Raw genomic sequence first — 22,154 nt, forward strand, 5'->3', positions numbered from 1 at the left:
TTAACATCACCTGAAAATATGACCAAAATAAATCAATACTATGTAAAAAAATTATCAAGAATCAATAAAATCAGCATTTTATGATTAAATTAAATTTTCCATGTGCTAATGTCATGTTTGACGGAATCTTTGACGGATATTCTGACATTAGCACTTGGATGATATACACATTCATATGAATCTCTTATAAGCTTCAGTTTTAAAAATATGTTTTAATAAAAAATCTAAAAATTTGACATTAAAACTATTTTAAATCTTGAAGCTTTCTTATATCAATGATGAGATATTGTGGTTTCAAAATTGTGCTAATGTCAGAAGTTGACGGAACAACTTGTTGCTAAGGTCAGGTGATGACGGAACAACTTGTTGCTAATGTCAGAAGTTGACGGAACTATTTGTTGCTAATGTCAGGTAATGACGGAACAATTTACGCTAATGTCAGGTGATGACGGAACTCTATTTTCAGGTTTGTTGTTTGTTTAGGTTTAACAGCCCATCAACACAACTGTATTGACAGAACTTTGTCAAATTCATGAAATTCCAAGATGTATAGTCATTAAGATCTTGTTGATGGAGATGGCGTTTCTGAGTTTAAAATAATACATTATTAATGCATTAAGCAATGCTTGATATTGTACAAGTTGTCGCACTCTTTGAAACCAGATTTAACCTATAAATACATGGCTGGTGTTGCATGTGAGGCAGGCATTATTTACTCTTCCAGAGCACACAGGCTTGCCTTCATCGTTTTGAATGTCTATGTGTTACCCATTATGTTTAACTTCAGTATGTTGATGGCTGCATCTGCAGAGTGGAATGTTCTTTCATATTGATAGAACGTATTCGGGTTGTATAGCACAATTTCAAAACAGTAAAAAATAAATCCATTTTTATGTATTTCTTCAAAAGTTTATTTCCAATTTATGAATTTCATTATTTCTTCTGTTCTCATCTTCACACCATTTCTGCAAGTAAAAAAAATGAGAAGAATAAGTATGTAAATTTCAAACACAATTCATACAATTTAGAGCCCTATATTGAATAATTTATTTTTGGTAAAAAAACATTGTTGAAAGACTGAGAAAATTTTGCACTTATTCAGGGATTAGGAGACAGTATTAATATATACAGTTAACAAGGATAGGTACATGGTAAGTTATGATTATAAGCAATAATTGATTAGGAACAAACTTTAAATGAGGTTTTAGATCCAGTACCTTCACATTCTTATAATGCAATGAGTCTTACCAAATTTGTATAACATTCTGGATCCATACATCTCAATTTGTGGGGGGTCCAATTTAGATAAAATATCAGCGGTGATGATGGCATGCTTTAATGAACCCATCACCCAACCCCCTCTTTTCTTCTCAAAGAATGAGACAAACGGCCATTCCTGCACCTAAAAAAGCAACATAAAAAACACTTCACAGGTTGCAAAATTGTTTTCCTGTAATGGCATAGTTATGTTGAAATTAGAACACAGCTGGAAAATTGCACATTTATATGCTCTTCACATGTACTGATAAACTTTCTGCGATTTTAAATAATGGTGACTTGATATGTAAATTGTAAAACAATAAATGACCATTCAAAAATCAGCAAGAATTGAATTGTATGGGATGTTAAATATTATTTGATCGCAATAAATTTGAAAAGCTGTCTCCAAAGTAGAACTCTAAAACACAGTTTTGAAATTGACTAAGATTAATTGTTATAAAACACTATGCCTATATTATTCCACTTTATTATTTAGTTCAAATGTTACCAAATATAGTACTGGGTGGCACCATTTTAAATAATGCAAACTAAACATGAACTTACATTGATCTCTAATTGTTTAAAATTGAGGCCAACATTAACTGTACATACACTAAAAGCAAGACCATTAAAACCCTTTTCCCTGACTGCTAGGGTATAAAATTGGAAACAAATGAGAACAAAGAATATACAAATGAAATTGTAATACAAACTGAAAGTACAATCAACACAAGAGCAGACTTGAAACAAAGGCAAGATCTACATGGAGACTTCCTGCAAAACTACAAGGAGAATAAGACCAGAGGTTCCAAAAGAATAAACATCTTCAATGATGCCACTTGTCCTGTAGATCTTTAGAAGTCTACTCAAGTGAAAAAGTAACCATAAAAAACTGGAGCCAACAATATACTTACAACAGCAGGATACGATTTTTTGCCATGAGCAATAAGTAAAAATTGCCCAGTGGAATAACTGGAAGCATTAATATATAATATATCTGATATCAAAATATTAATTACTGCATAGTCAGCGTTTATCAAACTGACAAAAAAACATCAATTTTTTTAATCTGACTTCGTATGATTCATTGTTAATTTCATGTGTTCACTTTGTTAGAATAATAACAATATATATTGGTTTTGAGTACATAAAGGACACAACAATTATCTATCATGAGATGGTACTGGTAAAAGATGTAATTGTGGGAGGAGACACCAATTACCTGTTGTCCATGGTTGCTTGATTCTGTTCACCCACACTTGCTAAATTCTCATCATCAATGATTGCTGGACTCTAGACACTTCAATTACAAAACATGACATCATTGTAATTGTAATCCTTCATTTTAATTCACAAAGTAGGATGAGGAATGTTTGTCTTACTCAAATAATGATTGACATTTTGTCTTAATTTTGGTGTATGGATTGGATATTGTAATGTACATTAACAGTATCTAAACTCAGTTACATATATTATGCACTGTTGCATGCTTTCACAATGCTTTGCTTTTGATCTTCACTTGACATCTAGTTAGTTTATGATATAATTTAATGTATATACATGTACTCAGAAATTTTCGTCACTGGATACTTTCCCCCTTGGTAAAACGCAAAATACTTTCATCTACTTTAAAAAGTTGTAATTAGAAAATGAACTTTTCTCCTTCCTGTTGTATTCTCTCCATCCTCAAAAGGCGAAAATATCCAGGTATACAGTATTTACTTCACATGTTGTAGTATATGCACCATCTGATCCTTAGACATCCTATGTAGTATGCTAGCTAGCTTGTAACATATCTGCATGGTGTGCGTTGTGTGCTAATGCGTATGGATCACTAACCAGTCAATCCAAGCACAATGGAAACTGGGGGTTCTAGCTAGTGCTACTAAAATTTGAATGGCTATTTTCATACAGCACTTATGATATAAAAAGGACTATAATATGTATGAATACACTAGTAGTGTACTGAACTAGTATGGTGATCGGCATTTCAAAATTCCTTACAAATTTCAACTGTTCATAGATATCTTGAGCAATTTAGTCAGGTCATACAGGCACATTAGTAATCAATGGTTTTTGTTTTTGTTCTGTGTCTACTTACTGTTGGTTTCCCTGATAGGCTTTTATTGGACTCTCCGTCTCCTGTGAACTGGCTATTGGGCTTTCCATTGCCTGTGAACTGGCCATTAGAATTTCCATCTCCTGTGAACTGGCCATTAGACTTTCCATCTCCTGTGAACTGGCTATTAGACTTTCCATCTCCTGTGAACTGGCTATTGGACTTTCCATTGCCTGTGAAATTGCTGTTATTGGACTTTCCAAAGACCGTGAACTGAAAACAAATCAAAATCATTAGGTATAAAGGAACAACATTTATTAATATTACAATGTACTGGTATAAAAACTGAAGGATTTGTAAGGGTGTTAAGGTAGAGAAAAATCTGGCAAATTAATGAATTTATCTTTTGTTCCGAGTCTACTTACTGATGGTTTCCCTGATAGGCTATTATTGGACTTTCCATCTCCTGTGAACTGGCTATCACTGGTATTGGACTTTCCATCTCCTGTGAACTGGCTATCACTGGTATTGAACTTTCCATCTCCTGTGAACTGGCTATCACTGGTATTGGACTTTCCAGCTCCTGTGAACAGGCTATTACTGGTATTGGGCTTTCCATCTCCTGTGAACTGAAACCAAATCAAAATCTTTGTATAAAGGAATAAGTTATATTTATTGATATTACAATGTAATGGTATGATGATTGACAGATTTTTCAGGGTCTTAAAGTGGAGGGGAAACTGCAATACACGGAGAAAAATCTCAATCAGTGCATGCCTACCCTTTTGATTTTGATGTTTGGCTGTTTGTACATCCCTACCCTTTTTGTATTTCTGTGTGTACCTCGATTAAATGCCTATTAGTCAAAATATAAATATAGTACCTATGATTATAAATCAATTATTACTTACTCAGTAACTGTCTGAAGCAATGTATCCAGGAGACTGTCATCCAACTCAATATTTTCATCAGAGTCATCTGTGAAATTCTCATTCCGACCACAAACTTGGATGAGAGGAACAAAGTGGTTTGGTATCCAATTTTCCTTTTGTAGATCTTCTCTAGTGGATGTCCACATAATGAACAGAGGCTTCCTATGTCGCAGAACAAGAGGGTTGATTTCCCGACCTAATACTGCTTTGGGTACTGGTCCCCCCAAGTCTGGATAAACAGAAAAGACTGTGCTTCCTAGCATATCAGCGAGTGCAAAGAGCTGCCATATTCCCATGTACTCTTTGTCTCTAACAACCGCCATAGCTTCTGCTCTAAAAATTCTCTTAATTACAGATGGTGTGATTTTATCGCCTGCCGTGTACAGTTGAGACATCATAGTGTATGTGACACTTAGATGATCACCTTCTCCTTTGGGAAATTCCAAGCCTTGTTGTAGATTGTCATTGTTGGTATACAATTCTTCCCCCAGGCACATGGCAGTTACAATCCTAACTCTTATCTCTTCATGGTGTTCCTCATTGCCAAAACATGCGACACTGACCGACCTGGACAGACAGTTTCCATCACCTGTAATTCTGACTGGCAATCTGTTGCTTAGATCATTATTTACAGGCAGTAACCTTAGAGCCACCTTATCAGCAACCAATTTTGATTGGACCACTGTTACTGTATCATCCACTTGTACATGGCATCTTCGGAAATATTTGTCTTCTGTTAAATGTAAGCATCTTCTTTGAAGTTCATCAAATGATGATGATTTCTGGAGGCTGGAAAGAGTGTTTCTGAAGAAAAGCACACGTTCATCCCCTTCGATGGACAATTGTTCAGGTGTTACATTTACCAGTTGAAGTGCTTTTCTGGTCCTTTTTCTTGTCTTCTTTTTTGGGGATGGTTTCTTCTCCTTGGTGCTCTTGGCTGCATTTTTACTGGAATTGTTTTCTTTGTTGGCGCTTTGTTTCTGACTTGGTTGTCTTTTTCCTTCATCACAAGCACTTTCTGTAATATTCTTTGAACTTCCAGGCTCCCCTGAATTGCTAGTGAGGTAAATTTTTTTGAAAGGGGCAACAAATTCTTTGTTCACACAAGAATATCCTTGGCTGTCCATCTGACAAGACTCGCAGAAGCAGGAAAGATTTCTGACAAGTAGTGTTGACAATTCAGGTGAGTTGTTTATTATTTGGTGAAGTTTCCTTGTTCCTTTCACAGTCTTTGTGTGGTTCTCCTTTCCTTGCCTTTGGATTTCTGATTTTGGAATGTAGAAAAACCTCCTCTTGGATAGACAGTCATCAATTTCTAAGTTTTCATGGCAGTACATGTACATATCCAATACATTGTTTATAACCACTTTTTTACCTGTAATAGCTCTATCTAAGGCCCTGTTTACCACTCCGATCTCTGCATCACAGTCACCTTTTCCATGTTCAGAGCCAAAGAAGTTCCTGTTCACTTTTCTGTCCATCTTGGCCAATATTCCAAAAGGTCCTCTTGACTTGAATTGTGCACTGCAACCGTCACTAAACAAAATAGTTTTATCTGGGATTCCTATCCTGTTACTCAAATCCATGTAAACTTTCTCCTGAAAATAATCCACAGCATGATAATCATGGTTTAGATCATCAGATATAACAATGTCTGCTTCTCTGACAACACCTTGTTGAGTGTGGTAGTAAGAAACAACAGGATACATAGTGATTTGTTCAACAGTATAAAATACTGACTTGATTTCTTCCTGATACTTAATGCTTCGGTTTTTAGCAAAATCTACCACTTGAAGGAGGGTTTGTTCTGGCAAGGTATTCTTAATCATGAAAACTGAAAATCCTGCCATTTTGCAGTGTGTAGGTGGGAAACAAATGTTGTTCCTTGTGATGGCTGTAAGATGTCTTGAATGAATTCCTCCAATATTACCCTTTTTTGTCCACTCTTTGTCTTGAGTATCCTTTTCTTTTGCCCCTCTTGGCTATGGTACTCCCATCTTACCCATGTGAATGTTTTCTCCTCAGGGATGTCCATGTAGTAGTTTTTCAATGTTTCTGCAAAATTATTGCATGCAGAACATTCTCGGTTGACACATTTCTGTTTGAAAAATTTCTCATTGTCAGACTTCCGACAAAGTAGAATGTTTAGTAATGATCCTTCAGATGACACCTTTTTGCTCTTTGGACAACATCTATTTAATGTTAATAGTTTATTTCTGACGTTCATACAGTAAACGCAACAGCAATACTCTCGAAACTTTTCTGCAAGCTTTCTCACATTTCTAGGTCTTTTGGCTGCAAAACGCCCAAGTCCAACTTTGACTGATGATTCTAAATTGAACTTAGCATGGGCCTCACTGATGGAAATTTGCATCAAATAACCAGGACCCTCTTTGGTGGCGTAACGTTTTGTTGGAAGGACTCGTGATACATCTGATCGTTTATAAAACTCTTTTATGCAGTTATTGACATCCTGTGATTTTCTTTTCTTTTTCTTAGTTTTCTTTGTTAGGTTTTTTCTGTCAATTTTCAGTTTTGTAGCAACTGCGCGCTTGCTAAGATTTCTGTATCTAACTACAAGAGACCTTGCCAAGACTACCAAGGCCTTTTTTCCTTTAGTTGTCTTCTTCATTTCCTTTAGGCCAGCTTCTGGAACATGGATGAACTCATCAGCGATGGTTTTCCTTACTTCTTTTTTCTGCTGTGGACTGGAGTTTTTGATTACATTGCGTAAGATTGTGGCAAACTTCTTTGGGGACTTTGGAAGTGTTTTTCTTACATTAGATGTAATATTCCATTCACTCTTTTTTGTTCTGAAGGGTGTACTGGATTTATCCTGCACTTCTGTAACTGTTGCCTTGGAAATATTTTTTCTCTCTCTTGATCTACGCTTTCTCTCTCTGTCTTTCTTCTTGACCCATTCTTTCTTCTGGTAATTCATTCTTTCACGTTCATTGCGTTTTGCTTGCCGATTGTACTCTTTCCTTTGCAGAATTTTTGCCCTGGTTTCAATAATACATGCATTTTTCTCTTTTCGTGATTTCTTTAAGTATGTTCCACTCTGTTTTCTTCTGTTTTCATATTTCTCTTGTCTCTTTCTCTGCAACGAAAGGATTCTTTCTTTCTCTTTAACCACTTCAGGGTCTGGATTTGTCTTTTTAAGTTCTCTTTTTATTTTATCTCGTTTTTCTTTTACTCGCTTTTTTTGCTTTTCCAAATAGTGACGATACTTGACAGGATCAGCCTCTTTAAGCCATTGTCTATATAAGTTACTCCTATGTAGTCCTGTAACAGGAAAAAAAATAATTGTTAAATGACAAGGTTTGGATTGGCCCACATACTTAAAATAAAATCATATATCAGGTCCTTAGGTAAAAATTTACTTTCAAGTCAAAGGTTTTATCTAAAATAGTTTATATATATTTCTACACTGTGCTTTTCAATTTCCCTAATCACAGAAAGCAAAATTTAAATAAAATTATCCTTTTTTATAGTGCTCTCGACTTTTTTGAGGTGGAAAAAAATCTGACAATAGGTAATAGGTTTCCTCTGTCAATATATTTTCAACACATTCTGTTGTAAGTGTGACAAGAACTTATTCATCCTTGGACCAAAATGAATCAAAAGGACTTGTAAGCTTGAGTGAAATTACGCTATTCCACACAATCTTAACCATGTTACACAGTACAATACAAATAATGAAATCACTACACGGATGAATTGCATATTTACCATAACTCCTGGTTAACACGAAATGTCTGTCATGCATTTACATTCGCACATGATATGTCCGTCACTTATTTACGTTCGCTCATCAAGTGTCCGTCACTGATTTTACGTTCGCACACTAACCTTGTATGATTCACCTCCAGCTGGCGGTAAATTCAAAGCACTCACGAAAATATGTCACTTGAAAGCGTAATTCAAAATCCTGCAACGTATCAGCCCCAAATCATCGTTTAATGATATTCCCTGTGCGAACTGTCATTGATGCGAACGTAAAAAAAGTTGACAGAAAAACCAAAACATCAAAAACTCACCACTGAGATTCTCCGTGCCGCTAATGACAGCTGCCATGTTTACGGAAATAACACAGCACCCCCTTGTGTCGAGACTTCGATGTGAATGAAGGGCGGTAACATATGGTAAAGTGAAAAACAAAATTTGCGAACGTCGGAAGATATCGCGACACTGTTTGACAGAATTTACGTTCGCACGGCTTTTGGAGTTTTTAATCGAAAAACTTTAAAATTTAGTTGCAATTGGGATTATTATAAATGAAGGCAAACACACTAACTTCGAGCAATAACTGTGATTCATGTCCGGCCAATCAATACCAACGTTTGAGGGGACAAATTGCGAACGTCAGGATTGCTGACAGAATATTTAAAAAAACTATCACATCGAAGCAAATTAGCTTTTTGATTTTATATTGATCTTTTTTAAAACAAAAACATATGAAAATACGTATTTTTAGACCTTGTGTATTTTTTTAATGAACAGCGATTAAGATTTAGTCGGAAGAAAAAACTTTAAAAAGAGCCTGGAAAAGTGTTACGGGATAGACGGGAGTTCAGTTCCGTCAAAAAACGCTTCATTCTGTTTTTATTTTATTCTTGAAATGATTTCATGTTTCAATATTGTATAAATCAATTGATTTTCTAGATAGAGATGATAATGTTTTTGCTTAAAAACCACAAAAAAATTTTTTTTTCATTTATTGGAAGAAATATGACAGTTATGCAAAATGCAGCACATATGGTACCCTTTTGTATGGAATATGTCCTATGAGACTCAGCACATCCACACAGAAGAACGAAGGTTGTCACAGAAGCCTGAATGTGTCCTTACTAAAACATCAAAATTTTGGAAGAAATGCTGAGGGGAGGTTAGGCAATGCCATTCTGACCCAAAACAACACTGCAGAGAAAGCCATTCAAAAGAAGGTTGAACACTTTGGTGGTACTCTGAGTAGGGAGGTCAAACAAACTTGATAGACTCAGCTCAGAGGAAATATATTAACGCCAGCACCAATACAAACCTGCTGTCAAGAAAAGAAGTATGTTGTTGTTAGCAGAACAGCACAAGCAGCATGCAAAAAGGTCCAGGTCCGCTCGGAAGTCTGACTACAGGAGAAGTCAGCTAGATCCCAATATCCATCTATGTAGGGGAGACAAACGACAGGACCACATGTATTGAGAAGAGGTGACAACAAATTTATTAGAGACATGTCAACAATCGGAAAAAAAACCCAAATAATGTAACAACAACATCAACAACAACAATATATATGACTACCTAATGAGGGAACCTCCACGTGGTGGTAGTTGGACAATGTTGTATACATCAGTGTACAATAGCTAATACCCTCAAATGAATAAAAACTTAATTAAATTTTCAAATCCAACATGCAGTCACTGAACCCTAAATAACCATAACACACATTTGAATTTGAACAGTACTGCCTATTATTATTAATAAAATGAGGTTCTGAACTTATGTGCTCTACATTTACACATAAACTATTATGACAGAGATGGGAACAGTCCAGATCACTTGACAATTCTAAATTTTCAGAAAAACAGATAAAAGCAAGTCTGTGTGCATGTTTCTTTTTCCATTTTAAATCACTGGGGTCCTTAAATGACAGAATTCCATACTTTTCTGTCCTTGTTACAGGTCCAATCCAAATCCTACACAAGCCATTATCTGGGCTAACCACAGAAATTTCTAAGATCTTGTACTCGTATAGTTTGAAAAAATCCTCCATCTTAACTTTTAAAAATCAGGCGTAGGAATATACAATGACACAAATATGCTAATTTGATGTTATTTATAGATGTCCTGATCACTCCAGAAAATAAAGTTTAAATTTTTAAAAAAAAAATTTAATTAAAATTTTAATTATAATTGAAGTGATCAATTAAGAATTAATTCACTACCTATCAGTCATACAATATAGAACAACCATGCCAATTTGTATGAGAATCGGTCAAAAAATGTGGGTATGAGAAATAAAAACATGGATTTTTAGGCATGTCATTAAGGACTAAGACCACAATTAATTTCACTATATGTTTCATTGTAACATTAAAATTCATGACTAAGTCCCAAAGTTTCATCTGCAAATTTCTATTTCACCTGGCCAAGATCAACATTTGAGAAGCAAAATTTAAAAGTTTCAACCCATCATGTTGGGCATTTTCTGGAGATATACCTCCATGCGTGTCACCAACGTCAATTATATACATCCAGGTCAGGGGTAAAGGTGAAAACAGGACTTTTTACACTGGATCCTGCAGCACAAAATACATGTTCAATATGAATGATTTACACACTGACAGTTAGATTATCATCTCTATAACACATCTACATCAAATTTATATGCAAACATCCAATTAAAAGAGGCATATTATTTTTTTCCCAAATATACATACATTTTTTAGGGACTTTATTCGTGGGTACTGAACCCGGAAGTATTTAATTGTGATCTTAATCCTATTATCTCGTACCCAACATAATGGACTTATACCTAACACCAGTGACATATCTCATTCCCAACACCAGGGACATATCTCATACATTACACCAGGGACATGCCTCATACCTACCATCAGGGACATGTCTCATATCCAACACCAGGGACATATCCCTTACACCAGGGACATGCCTAACACATACCTACCACCAGGGACATGTCTCATCATATCCACTCTAGGGAAACATACCTAACACCAGGGGTCTCATATCCAACGCCAGGGAAATATTTCATACCTAACACCAGGGACATATGTCATACAAAACACCAGGGATATATCTCATACCCAACACCAAGGACATATCTCGTACCCAACACAATGGACTTCTACCTAACACCAGGGACATATCTCATACCTAACACCAGGGACATGTCTCATATCCAACACCAGGGACGTTTCATACCTAACACCAGGGATATATCCCATATCCAAGGGACATACACCAGGGATTTATCACATATCCTACACCAGGGACATGTGTCGTACAAAACACCAGGGATATATCTCATACAAAACTCCAGGGACATATCTCGTACCCAACACCAGGGACATATGTCGTACCCAACACCAGGGACATATGTCATATCCAACACCAGGGACATATCTCATACCTAACACCAGGGACATATCTCATACATAACACCAGGGACATACCTCATACCTAACACCAGGGACATATCTCATTCCCAACACCAGGGACATCTCTCATGCCCAACACCAGGGACATATCTCATACATAACACCAGGGACATGAATCATACCTAACACCAGGGACATGTCTCGTACACAACACAATGGACTTATAGCTAACACCAGGGCCATATCTCATACCTAACACTAAGAACATATCTCATACCTAACACCAGGGACATGCCTCATACCTAACACCAGGAACATGTCTCATATGCAACAACAGTGACATATCTCATTCCCAACACCAGGGACATATCTCATACCTAACACTAAGAACATGCCTCATAACTAACACCAGGGAAACGTCTGATATCAAACACCAGGGACACATCTCATACCCAACACTAGGGAAATATCTCATACCTAATACCAGGGACAAGCCTCATACCTAACACAAGGGATATGTCTCATTCCTAACACCAGGGACATGTCTCATATCCAACACCAGTGACATATCTCATACATAACAACAGGGACAAGCCTCATCAACCAACACCAGTGTTGATATCCAACACCATGATTCCCAACATGATGATGATGATGATGATGATGATGGGGAGGATTCTTTCATAATTGGTGTGCAAGGAGATTTGCAAGCGTGTGGGAGGAGGTTTGTTTGTATCATCTTGTATATGTTTTGTAACAAAAGTAACTGAAAAATAAAGAAACTGCTCCAGAGACATATCTCATACTCAACACTAAGGAAGTACCTTATTCTCAACACTAGAGGCATTTGTCTATAGTTTATTATCGTAATATTTTGTAGTTCAGCTACAAATTTCCAGGATTTCAGGAATTTCCATACGATATATTTAAAGCATAATTTGTTTTCCATATGGTGATAATTCATCATACATCTCATTTAATTCCCAATTCTATCTAATTAGGGATTATAGAAGGGGTTGCTTACACAGTCTCACTTCAGGTAAAGAGTGTGCACACGACCGTGACGATCCTTGGGAGGGAATAAGTGATCAAACTATGGTGTGACACTAATTAGTTGATTGCTTTGTGGACCGATCAAAGTGACCTGATGGTCATTTTTACCTGAGATGCAGTTGTAATGACGACACGTGACATGTATGCGATCTTTTCGGGAAAGTTGGAAGGCGGGGAGAGACGGAATCCCGAACCGTGCGAACTGTCGGGCAATGTTCAGCGCTTACAAAATCAACAACCGACTAATCATTATACTATATGAATCCAATGAATTTCGTCTGCTAAAAGCTAAAGTAAAAATTAGGATGATTATTGTGGCACGTTCATACCAGGCTTGGTAAAATATCGCAGCGCATGTGCGCATTATAAAATAGGAAAGTGTGGATCAGCGTACAGATCTGTAAAGGGCGCTGTTGAGTAAGTTTTTACATTAAAAGAAGAGTCCATACATCCTTCGAAGGAAGGTGTTTTGGCGTGAAATGCATCTGCACACGTGTATCAAAGCTTTAGGTAACATAAAAAGTTTATATACTATCGATAATTGATTAACTCACCACAGTCAACAGACGGTAAATGAAAGTGATGGCTACATGGCAATAGTCACATTTATTTTGCCGTTATTACGACAGTCGACACAATGGTAAGATATTTTCTAAAAACTTACATGTTTTTTTAGTAGACTCTACAGCGGGCTCTTCTAAATGCTCATCAGTGGAAGTTCCTCCGACAATATGAGCGGTGTACCGTGGTATGCACAAAAACGAACGAGATTATCGCGAGAAAGCCAGAGCGCGTGCAGGGTCACATGACTCCAGAGGACCACGGCAATTGGCTGTTTATATTTAAGGCGTGTCTCTCAATGTCAAATCCAAAGGATAACTATAAATTGTCATAGACAATTTTGACGGGCTTTTCACCTATTTTGGCCTTCGATTAAAGGTTATGTCTGCATTACATAGGCACTATGTATGAAGTCAAAGTACAAAGGGAATCTTCAATAGTAGATGTCACAGGGTAAATTGGAGTAAGTGTCTGTAACGTCCTGTTTAATCTGTATTCGTTACTGTCCGTGCATTTATGTGTATGTCCTTATTTGGTGTTACCTGTTAGGTAGTGTCAGTGTCTGTCCTTATATGGTGTTGTCTTGAGACGTGTACATGTCCAGGTGTGACAGGTGAGGAAGTCGTGCAAGAGTGTGTCTGTAACGTCCTGTTTAATCTGTATTCGTTACTGTCCGTGCATTTATGTGTATGTCCTTATTTGGTGTTACCTGTTAGGTAGTGTCAGTGTCTGTCCTTATATGGTGTTGTCTTGAGACGTGTACATGTCCAGGTGTGACAGGTGAGGAAGTCGTGCAAGAGTGAGTGTGTAGGGTAATAAAACTAGGGATACCCCTGAGTGCTGGGCAGAATCACAGACTAACCACGTCGCTCTGGACGTCCTCGGGAGTCCAGGCACCACATAGAGCTACAGTTAAGTGACTGACACGACCCGACGGTCGGTGTAGTGATGTGATTGAAATCCGAAATCAGTGGTATTAATAATAAAAAAAAAAAACGTTCAACACACAACGAATTCGAGTTGATGGTGTGACGTAGAGATCAAAGCACTGTTGAATTTTAATATTACTTCACAAAACTTAGGAAGATTCGAAACGTTTGGTAGTCCAAATAGCACTTAATGAAAACTTTGACACCTAACGGAAAACGGAAGTTTAATTTCTCCAAAAAAAAGTTTTAATAATAACAGACGACTGCCATTGTCAAGAGAAGGAAAATGACCTAATTTTGTCACTGCTGTTAAGAAATGGCAAACATGTCATTTAATGACTGTAGCATAATTGACCCCTGTGACTTTGAATTTTTTCAAGCTTTGTTAGGCCATATTCGAGGGGCCTGTCAACCGAACATCATGCATTACCTAATTATATAACTTGGCCTTTTGCTCAGTGATTTATTTACTTTTCTGGTAAGTCATTTGTGCGTATAGTATAGAGGGGTCACTGGCGCGGTGGTAAAACACACGTAAACTTGCCCTCTCCATATATGTGGATGTACAACACTATAGCACTCGGGCAATAAAGCATTAGATTCTTGTTATGGGAATTACCTTAGTCCTCCTTCACCCATACATAAGATCACAAGTCCTTCGAAATTGATGAAACCCTCTATGAATAACCTAGTTCGAAGAATCGTACCATATTGTTTAGGAATCTTGGTGTCAAATTAAAAACTATACATTGCTCCATTAAAGTGTTTTACATAAAGACTCATGTAAGCTTAGTGTAGCAGTGTGAATTAGAAAGAAATAGTCATATGTAAAAAAAAAAAAAAAAAACATTACGTGACCTTCCGTTGCCAAATGAAATGAAAAAAAAAATTATATATTAACCAGTTAGAGGGAGGAATTTTATTAATCAAGTTCATTACAATTGGATTCTAGTAACTTAGGTTATTTTGAAATAAGGATCAAACACAAAAATGTGTTTTGAATTTACTTTAAAATGACAACAACTTATATAAGTATATTATTCATACAAATTCCACGATATTGAAATCCATAACTCTGATTGTCCAATTTCATAACTCGAAATATAATGTAAAATTGTGTAACAAAATGATTGGGAAATTGATGTACATGTGTTCGTGTTCACATTTTCTGTAAAAACGGATATTTTTCATTGTCTGAAAGAGCTGGGTGCTAATTTCCAAATTATTTGATTTATATGTTATTTATTTTGTACACATAAGCTCACAGAAGACTGATGTCTAAATTTCATCCCATTTTTCCTCATTATGTAATGGCATCTTTGGCCTTGAACATAAGTGAAGACCATTCATATTGATAGTTCTAATTCAACGTTGCAGTAGCATTATTGTGACTAAATATCAAGACATTGGCACTTTTGTTTATAAAGATTATGTGAAAGATTGTGTAACAAAATAGCACTTTAAACACTACCAAGGATTTCTTGTAAAATGTTTATTTCTTATTTACAATTCGTATAGCTTGCAAGCGTATCGTAGCCTCCTTTCTTTACCCTTATTTACAGCCAAGGTAGACGTAGCCGATTTATTTGACAGGTAGTTGATTAATGCATCCGAGTATTGAAATATTGATGTTTCGGAACTTATTCTAAGTAACTTGGAGTAATTCCAGTTCAAACGTTTTGTTGGTATTAAAACAATTAAAGGAAATATTCACTGTAGAAAACGGCCTTTGCTATATTTGAAATATCAAATCTCCAGGCCTCAGAACTTCTGAAAAAAGTTTCTTAAAGTTGTCAAAATAGCACTTTGAAATTTTGGATCCTACCGGAAATCGGAAGTTGAAATTTTGAGAGGGAGTGTCAACAGAAGGTTGATGACCAAATTTCATTATGGTTTCAGATTTCAAAGTTGAGAAAACGTCATTTTATTTTCTTAACATGATTGGCCCCCGTGACCTTGAGCATGTGTCAAGGTCAATTATATTAATAACAAAGATCTGCAAGTTGGTCTTTTTTGGAAGTTTTGCTTAAATCAATTAAAAGCAAGTCTCTACTGTACTGTACAGTACAGTACGGTGACCAAATCACGTAACTGTTTTCCTCTTAATAAGTAAGAAAACGTCATTCAATGATATTAACATAATTCACTCATATGACCTTGAAATTTGGTCAAGTACATTGTTGACTAAATCACACAACTGTTTTCCTCTTTAAAAATAAGAAAACGCCATTTAATGCTATTGATATAATTGACCCCTGTGACCTTGAAAGTGGGTCAAGGTCATCTAAATTAACAACAGTTAAATACAATTATATTAACTTTATATGCATGAGATATCAAGTCTCTGGGTCTTTCCAAACTTGAGAAGTAGTTTCGTATACTTTGGTACCCTAACATTGAAGTTTTAAAAATGTGACCCCTATGGAAAACCGGAAGTTGGTCTTTTGTGGCAGTTTTGGTGGAAAGTTCTAATATGAGATATTTAATAATAAAAAAAAGTTATTTGCAGTTTTGATTGTTAAAATAGGATTCTGACAGCTAATTAATTAAAGACTACATATTACCAGAAAGCTTTTCTGTCAAGTTTTGAAAATATAATTTGAACACTCAGCTTCGTGTGCATTCGTATATCTTGTGTGAAATGAAAAAGCAAAATAGTACAATTTAAAATCCCAAGGCTCCATTTAGGGATGCGAACGGGCAAACTGGACAGTTTTGCCTAATTTCCGAGTTTCAGATTTGTCCGTTCCGTACCAACACTACATTAATATGAATAGTGTAGCTATGAAATGGGTTTGAGGTGTTAAAATATGCAAAAGTTCATGGATAAAAGATAAAGTCTAATGAATGTCAAATAGATCAGAGTAAATATAGGCATTTATCTATTTTTGTTTCTGATAAATGTTATTTAACATTTTAAACTGTTTACACTTCTATGGCACAGTTAATATATGTACTTATGAACTCCATTCAATTTGCATTCATATTAGTCCTAGTGAAGATATCAACAGTAGCTTGTTGTGACACGTAACTTAATGAACACCTGCCAAGTTTTCGACAGCAAAGTATAATTCCGCACGAGATTTTTCAAAGGCTCGATATACCATGAAACCAGCTCTTATGCCACCAATTATAATTATTTTACTTTGGATGGGGTGGGGAGTGGGGTGTGTCTGGGATTTTCAGGGAAAATGGTTTCATGATACATTTGCTTTGAAAAAAATGATGGGCTGTAAACTGGAGTCAGAAAAAAAGATTTGACCATTAAAAGAAAGTTGAAGAACACAAAGAAATAATTCATGTCAAAGTTTTTTTTTATTTGATGTTAAATCGTTATTCCTTCCATTATGAACATAACGATTTAACAGTTTTTCACTGTTCATATACATATTTGGTATAATCGCACGGAATCCATTCCTTAATAAAGTAATCAAAATGTTCGTGACAGGTTGTATTGTTTTACATATTTATTGTAAAGTGGAAAATCAACAAGTCATTTATAATCGATCAGATACAGAAAAAATATCCCTTCTAAGTAAAAGCGACTAATGTTGAAAATAATTACCATTAGAAAATAATATAAATGTTCTATTTTCCAAGAATGTGTTATACAACGAGATCCCTCTGTTAATAATTCAAAATAACAGTGACTCTAATCAAATTTGATTGTTAAAAAAATGTGGTCTCACTCTTCGTTGATGCTGCGCCTGCGCGTGAAGAGAAACAATATGGCGGGTACAGACACAAAAAGACGACGAGGTCCTAGGAATTATTTGACAAATTGACAGCACACGGAAACGTAAGAGGATGGAATTAAACCAGAAGAGAGGACATGTGAGAATATATACATGAGATAAGAGAATGATAGATGGCGAACCATGAATCAAGAAATTGGACTGAAACTGTCACTTGACAGGTTAGCTTTCTGTTTGTCATTGATTGTAATATGATACCAATGTTTAACACGTCGAAGTCTCCAGCACTGCAGATAGTATAATCGTTTGTAGGTTTAATGGTGATAGCTGTGTTACTAACTTAGCAATAACTTAATGATCAGATTTTTCTAGAGACCCTACTCTTTGTCATAAGAGTAAAAACAATTTCATTTCCATCTTTTAAGAAAAAACTGCAAGTGGAAGAAGAAAACACTAATATAGAATCTATAGATAACTTGAAAATAATATTGATATTAATCAATTTAGTCAGAGACGTATATAACACATATGTGTTATATACGTCTCTGATTTAATCTAGAAGAATTACTAGTGAAAAAGGAAGAGTTAGAGAATATAAGAACATCTAAAATCAAGGGTAATATTTTAAGGTCAAAAGCAAAATGGATTGAAGAGGGGAAAAAACCACTAATTATTTTTTAAACTTGGAGAACAGAAATTTCATCTCAAAGATTACCCCTGTGATTGAAATAGAAAATGGGGAAGTAATAAGAAAACATGTAGACATTTTGAGTGAAATAAGATTTTATGAACAGCTATATTCTAGTGAATGCAGTTTTGAAGATGTAGATTTAAACCAGCTTTTATCTAATTTTAACGTTCCAAAAGTAAACAATGAAGAATCTTTATTGTCAGAAGGAAATATTACATATACTGAAGCATCACATACCTTGAAACATATGAAGAATAATAAAAGCCCTGGGTCAGACGGATTTACAGCAGAATGGTTTAAGGTTTTTTGGAAAGAATTAGGACAATTTGTAGTAAGATCTATTAATTTTGGATATGGTCAGGGAAAGCTATCAATAACACAAAGACAGAGAATTATCACATGTTTACCAAAAGGAGATAAACCAAGACAATTTCTGAAAAACTGGAGACCTATCTGTCTTCTAAATATTGTTTATAAAATTGCATCTGGTTCAATTCCTCAAAGAATGAAATCAGTTTTAGATCAATTAATAAATTTAGACCAGGCAGGATTTATTTCAGGCAGATTTATAGGGGAAAACTTCAAGACTAGTCTATGAAATTATGCATTATGCTGAGGAACACCTTATTCCAGGTATGCTTTTGATTATTGACTTTGAGAAAGCCTTTGATTCTGTTAGCTGGAGTTTTATAGATAAAGTTCTAAACTTTAAAAATTTTGGTCAAGATGTTACAGTTCTTGGTTTTCAAATCATAACTCAAGACCCTGGGTGGATTCTCTAGGCATTTTATTGCATGTAGGAAGATAACAAGAAGAACCCTGAAATATAAAATACAACAAGACAATAAACTCTCGCTCTCTGACACATACATATTATATAACACAGACCTGACTGTTTTTAAACAAGGGAAATAACTCTTGACAGAAACTACGTTGCCTTAATCTACGAAATAGCGCAAATTACATAATTAGAAATATTGCGTAAATACTAAACGTTACAGCTCTGAACAGCTAAACTTAATCAGACCAGAACAATAGACAAGTGGTTTATCATTAAAAAACGGCTACATGAGCTACAGAATGTAACTGCATAATACTATGTATATATATTTAAACAATTTGAAACTCATTAGGGAATAACTAGAATTAGTTTAAAATACGGAACAGAATTATTCAATAGACACTTACCCTACAAACGTGGTGCAGAGGTTCCCAATTCATGTTAAATGCGGAACAGAATGTTTGTGCGGGCGTGGTCCGTGTATACATGTACACTTGTAATGAATATATCTCTGTGTGACCGGCAGTCTGTGCGTCTCGGGTGAAAGTGCCCGGGTATCGAAACTGATAGAACAGGTCTTGTCTGAGGTCACAACCTACACCAGTCATTGGTCAGTCTTCAGTCAGGTGTCAAAACATGCATACTTAATTGACATGACGTAATACACAACACTAAAATATATGATACATCCATATATACGTACACTGTACATTAAGGTGGCTTGACCCATAAAATATAAACTGAATATACATTTAAACATTAATAAGCCCCCCTTTACATATTATATAGTATATATGATAAGCTATTAGAATCTAGGTAATAGCATATACAGATTATACCCTGTAACATAGATATTAGAAGTTGTATGATGACGATTTTATGGGAACATTGACGAGACTGAAGTATAAAAAGAGATTTCTTTGGTTTCCAATATGCTTTATTCTTGAGTGCTGCATTCAGAGTGATGCAGCTCAACCTTGGAAACTCTAGTTTACCCCAAAATGGTGAGAAGTCCGATTGACCAATCAAATTAAGATTTACGAGACTTAAGCCAACACAAAGTTACATTTATGGTCAGGTATTAAGAAATAATTTACTGTGCATGACAAGCGTCCCTTATGTGTCATGAGTCGCTCTACGTGAAATCCTATGTAAGCGTAAAGTCTAATATAATGCCTTATGTAATTATAGCCTATTGAGACATCCAGTGGTGTCAACAAGTAACTACATATAGGTGACTACCACTTTCTTTGATTTATACAAATGAACACAGTTTACAGTGCTGAACTAAATAAGTATAAGAACACTTTTGTAATTTTTGCAAGGAAAGGAATTTTTGACAGGACATCTAAATTGAGTTTTATCTGCCATTTCTTGTTCCAAAAACTTGTAGTACCAGTTAGTGGCTAATTCTAACCAATTATAAGATTAGGATATTTTCTACGTTTTTGTAAATACTAAGTAATTTTAAAGTATAGAACAATTTTAAAGTATATTTCTAAATTGTAGTGTCATTTTAAACAAATAAAAGTTTTATATAAAGTTTTCAATTTGAATTACTTCATTTATCCAAATAACTTTAATGAAAGGCGTGATAGATTTTCTTCCCTACTAAGAAAAAGGAATTCCTCTGGATTTCACATGTAAAACTTTTTCCTCAAATTGTAAACAAAATTGAATAAAGATACAATAAACAAATATTTATTTACAGGAGTATTGAAAAATATGTAGACATGTAAACATGTCCAATCATACAACACACATGGAAAATCACAAGATATTTCAGATATTTCTGCAACTTTTTTTTTTCACATAGCCAGTATGTCTATAAATATGTACATACAAATAAAAATATGCAACTTGCAGAAAATGTAAAAAAAAAATCAAAATATGAAGTATTATTCACCATATCCACATCCATTACATATATAGTTTTATATACATTGTCAATGTTTATCCAAACAACAGCACTTACCAAATTGCACAAAGCCACAATGCTAACCCTAACCCTGGTAATCGTTGATCCATCGTAGAGAATTAATCCAGTAGGCACCGCTTAACACTTTGCTATATCATAGCATCACATTTTCACTGGTAGAAACACTTTACCAATGTACAATCCAGGAATACGCGTTGAATGCACGATGTCCATTATTTGACATTCACAGTAATATTCCAGTGTTATTTCAAAGAGAAGGAATTAATTCATTTTCACTCCAGTGACCTGATTCTCAACTGAATGTTCATAATATATGTGATGGTCAAGTAAATCCACTATACTAAATTACTAAACTATCATTTATAAGCATACCACTGTAGGAAACTTTCAAATGCTCAAATATTTCCATCTTTAATAATGGATGTAAAATAAAATGATGGAAAATATGTACAATAAATATATACATGTATGTTGATGCATTTCTAGTTATTGGGATAATGACAGCTGAACAAAGGAATGATCAACAAAAATTTAAGTGGACATTTATCCTGTATCTATGCCTGGATAGAGTTTGGTATTTACCTTTTGATCTGTTGGGTTTGTACTAGATGTTATAACAACAGGGTACATAACTCTTCCTAACTTTTTATATAATAAAGCAGTAGAAGTGGTACTAATTATTCTTTTAGTTCTGTATGCTAACAAAGGATTTAAGAGTATCCTTGAAGGAACACTGAATTTCCTTCCAAAACTTCTGTCTTCTATCGAGAAATTTGCTCAATCAGTATCCAAGAATGATCTGACACCATAGGTGACCTTGAAATCTGACAATGAAGAAGAAGTCATGAAGGTTAAACTCTCATGAGCATATGGTAACCTAACCACTGGTATCAGAACTGTGTCCTAATTGTTTGTGAGTTCTAGAACTAGCTTGAACTTACCTTACTTTAAGAACTTGTAAAGAATATAAACTAACATAATAATAACTGATAAAGTACCCAGTACTTCTGAAGTTGAGTAGACATGAGGTGTTAGATCAATTGAGATTGTAGTTGTAGTAAATGTGGGTGCTGTAGTATAATGAAAAAAATGGTGGAATGATGTAGCTGTGTACATTGTTAGCTTTTGAAAGCAGT

The 22,154-nt window shown here is 35.1% G+C and overlaps 1 protein-coding gene and 1 long non-coding RNA gene across 2 annotated transcripts; both read right to left on the reverse strand.

Moving 5' to 3' along the window:
• Positions 1 to 887: 887 nt before the first annotated feature.
• LOC132562722 (uncharacterized) lies at positions 888 to 2,546 on the reverse strand. The gene is made up of 3 exons (XR_009554775.1): positions 2,483 to 2,546; positions 1,249 to 1,402; positions 888 to 965 (listed from the first exon to the last, which is right to left on the reverse strand). It is a non-coding gene; the product is annotated as an uncharacterized LOC132562722 (long non-coding RNA).
• Positions 2,547 to 3,357: 811 nt separating this feature from the next.
• LOC132562729 (uncharacterized) lies at positions 3,358 to 8,070 on the reverse strand. The gene is made up of 6 exons (XM_060227486.1): positions 7,984 to 8,070; positions 6,182 to 7,536; positions 5,658 to 5,849; positions 4,231 to 5,543; positions 3,745 to 3,948; positions 3,358 to 3,592 (listed from the first exon to the last, which is right to left on the reverse strand). The coding sequence occupies exons 1-6, from the start codon at positions 8,018 to 8,020 to the stop codon at positions 3,358 to 3,360; spliced, it is 3,336 nt and encodes a 1,111-aa protein (XP_060083469.1). The 5' UTR covers positions 8,021 to 8,070.
• Positions 8,071 to 22,154: the final 14,084 nt, after the last annotated feature.

This window comes from Ylistrum balloti, unplaced genomic scaffold (genome assembly GCF_031769215.1).
Source record: "Ylistrum balloti isolate Yb309-2 unplaced genomic scaffold, AGI_CSIRO_Ybal_v1 Utg371494, whole genome shotgun sequence".
Classification (NCBI taxonomy): Eukaryota; Metazoa; Mollusca; class Bivalvia; order Pectinida; family Pectinidae; genus Ylistrum; species Ylistrum balloti.